Source organism: Rana temporaria, chromosome 1, assembly GCF_905171775.1.
Source record: "Rana temporaria chromosome 1, aRanTem1.1, whole genome shotgun sequence".
In the NCBI taxonomy this organism is placed as follows: Eukaryota; Metazoa; Chordata; class Amphibia; order Anura; family Ranidae; genus Rana; species Rana temporaria.
Genome location: NC_053489.1, coordinates 641,256,443 through 641,258,581, shown reverse-complemented (window position 1 = coordinate 641,258,581; position 2,139 = coordinate 641,256,443). Strand labels below are relative to the sequence as shown.

General features: G+C 42.2%; 1 gene segment (V, D, J or C); it reads left to right on the top strand.

The window, feature by feature from the left end:
- Positions 1–330: 330 nt before the first annotated feature.
- Positions 331–1,179, top strand: LOC120924508. The segment is given in 2 exon segments: positions 331–590; positions 708–1,179. Coding segments are annotated over 2 exon segments (357 nt in total).
- The last annotated feature ends 960 nt before the right edge of the window (positions 1,180–2,139 follow it).

Sequence of the window (2,139 nt, the reverse complement as noted above, 5' to 3'; positions counted from 1 at the left end):
GCTTCTATAGTGTAACATCTTATGACACTTAGGGGTCTATTTATACAGAATTTATTGGATGAACCTTACAAGCTTGTTTTCATCCGTGACAAAATCTGGATGTATTCAGTGATTTCCTATGATCGTCAGCTCCATCTAGTGGCCATAATGTGGTATTTTTCTTACAGCGCTATTTCAGAAAATAATACTGCATTACGGCCATTAGACTTGAGATCATATCAAATCACTGTATTAAGAAAAATACGTCCAGACTTATTCAAGGGTGGCAATGCTTCTCACATCCATCCATTATTTTTCTATAATTAGTCCCCTTAGTTGAGATGAACAGTGGTGAGTATAATGTGTTAGTGTGATCAGATGTAGATGAGATCCACTGGAGTGTTTCTATCACAGATCACTGATCTGAGAATTCTAATTTCCATCTCCCCGGTATTTGCATACACAGTGTGTGGGGGGAACACCTCCCCTGTCACTCTCTCTATATATCTCATTGTACAGGAGACGTCTTCTAGTTTGGATCTGACCCTCCAGAAACATCAAGATGATTTCTCCCAGTTATCTGCTGGCTGTCATCTTCATTTCTATTCAGGGTGAGAGATGAGGCTCCTTCCATCATCCTCTGCACATACATCTATACATTGTACAATAAATACACACATCAGGATTGATAGGAAATCAATAATCAATATGTCTCTTCCCATCCTCAGGATCCTGTGGAGAGACTGTGATGACTCAGACTCCGGATTCTAGCTCTGTGTCCCCGGGACAGACAGTCACCATCACATGTACATCCAGTGCTGGTATTTATAGCTTCCTAGCCTGGTACCAACAGAAGCCCCAACAACCTCCAAAGCTTCTTATATCAGGTGCCAGCACTCGGCAATCCGGAATCCCGGACAGGTTCAGTGGATCAGGATCTGGATCTAAATTCACATTAACAATTAATGGAGCGACTGAAGATGATGATGGAAAATATTACTGTCAGCAGTATGCTCAGGACCCTCTCACACAGTGATACAGAGCCGTACAAAAACCTCCTTCCTCTTTTATAAAGAAACACAATCACAGATGTCATCACTGGAACATTCATGTGAATAAATCTGATAAATGGATTGTTATTGTTAGTAAGAGAACTGATAATCCTGATGGGACCTTTAATAAATAGGGACAGAGAATTCCTCGGGGACATTGGCGGATTAGAACTCTGAGCTCCTCATCAAATAGAAGTAAAGTTCTGGTCCTTCCAATATATCCTGGTAATATCATCAATCAGGAAAGTCTCCAGAACTTCTCATTTATAGGCCTTTCTTTTCTAAATTCCAGCTTCCCGATGTACCAATATATCATTAATGTACCTCTGTTGCAGAATAGAGACAGATTTTCATTTTCCCAGTGCCAGCAATGGTGTGGGTGAAACTTCCAGAATGATGGATCCCCAGCATCCCCTTCTGTGGAGCCCCATATATAAACACCATTATTTGTGCTGATAGTACGCTCCATAGTGAGCTCCCAGCATGGAGACTGAACTGTCACTGACAGCTCCGGGTCTTCTACTAATGATCAGGAGCTGGGAGGACGGACTCCCCATCACATGGGTGCTGTGATTGGTAAATCACACCTGTATTCTCGTTCTCCTCTGAATGGAGACAGAGATACATTACAGGCATACCCCGCTTTAAGTACACTCACTTTACATACACTCGCGAGTAAGGACATACCCGTGAGTGTATATAAAGTGCCTTACAAGTACTGTACAGACATTTTGCAGCCGCAGTAGAAGGAGCTGAAGCTCAGAGAGCATACCCCGCCCTGTTCCAGTGTGCCCCTGACACCCCCACTACAGCCCCTGAGACCTCAACTACAGCTCCTAACACCCCCACTACACCCCCTGACCCCCCACTACACCCTATAAGTGAAAAAAGGTATTGTTTCACTTTAAGTACATTTTCGTTTTACATACATGCTCTGGTCCCATTGTGTACTTAAAAGTGGGGTATGCCTGTATATCCTTTTTCTCTCTAGGCAAACATGTGTAAAGAAAAATAAAGATAAAATAGGTAGATATTGTCATGATCATTGAGAGTGTCAGGATCAAGGTCAGTATGGTTTAGATGGGATAAAAGCAAAATACACATTATT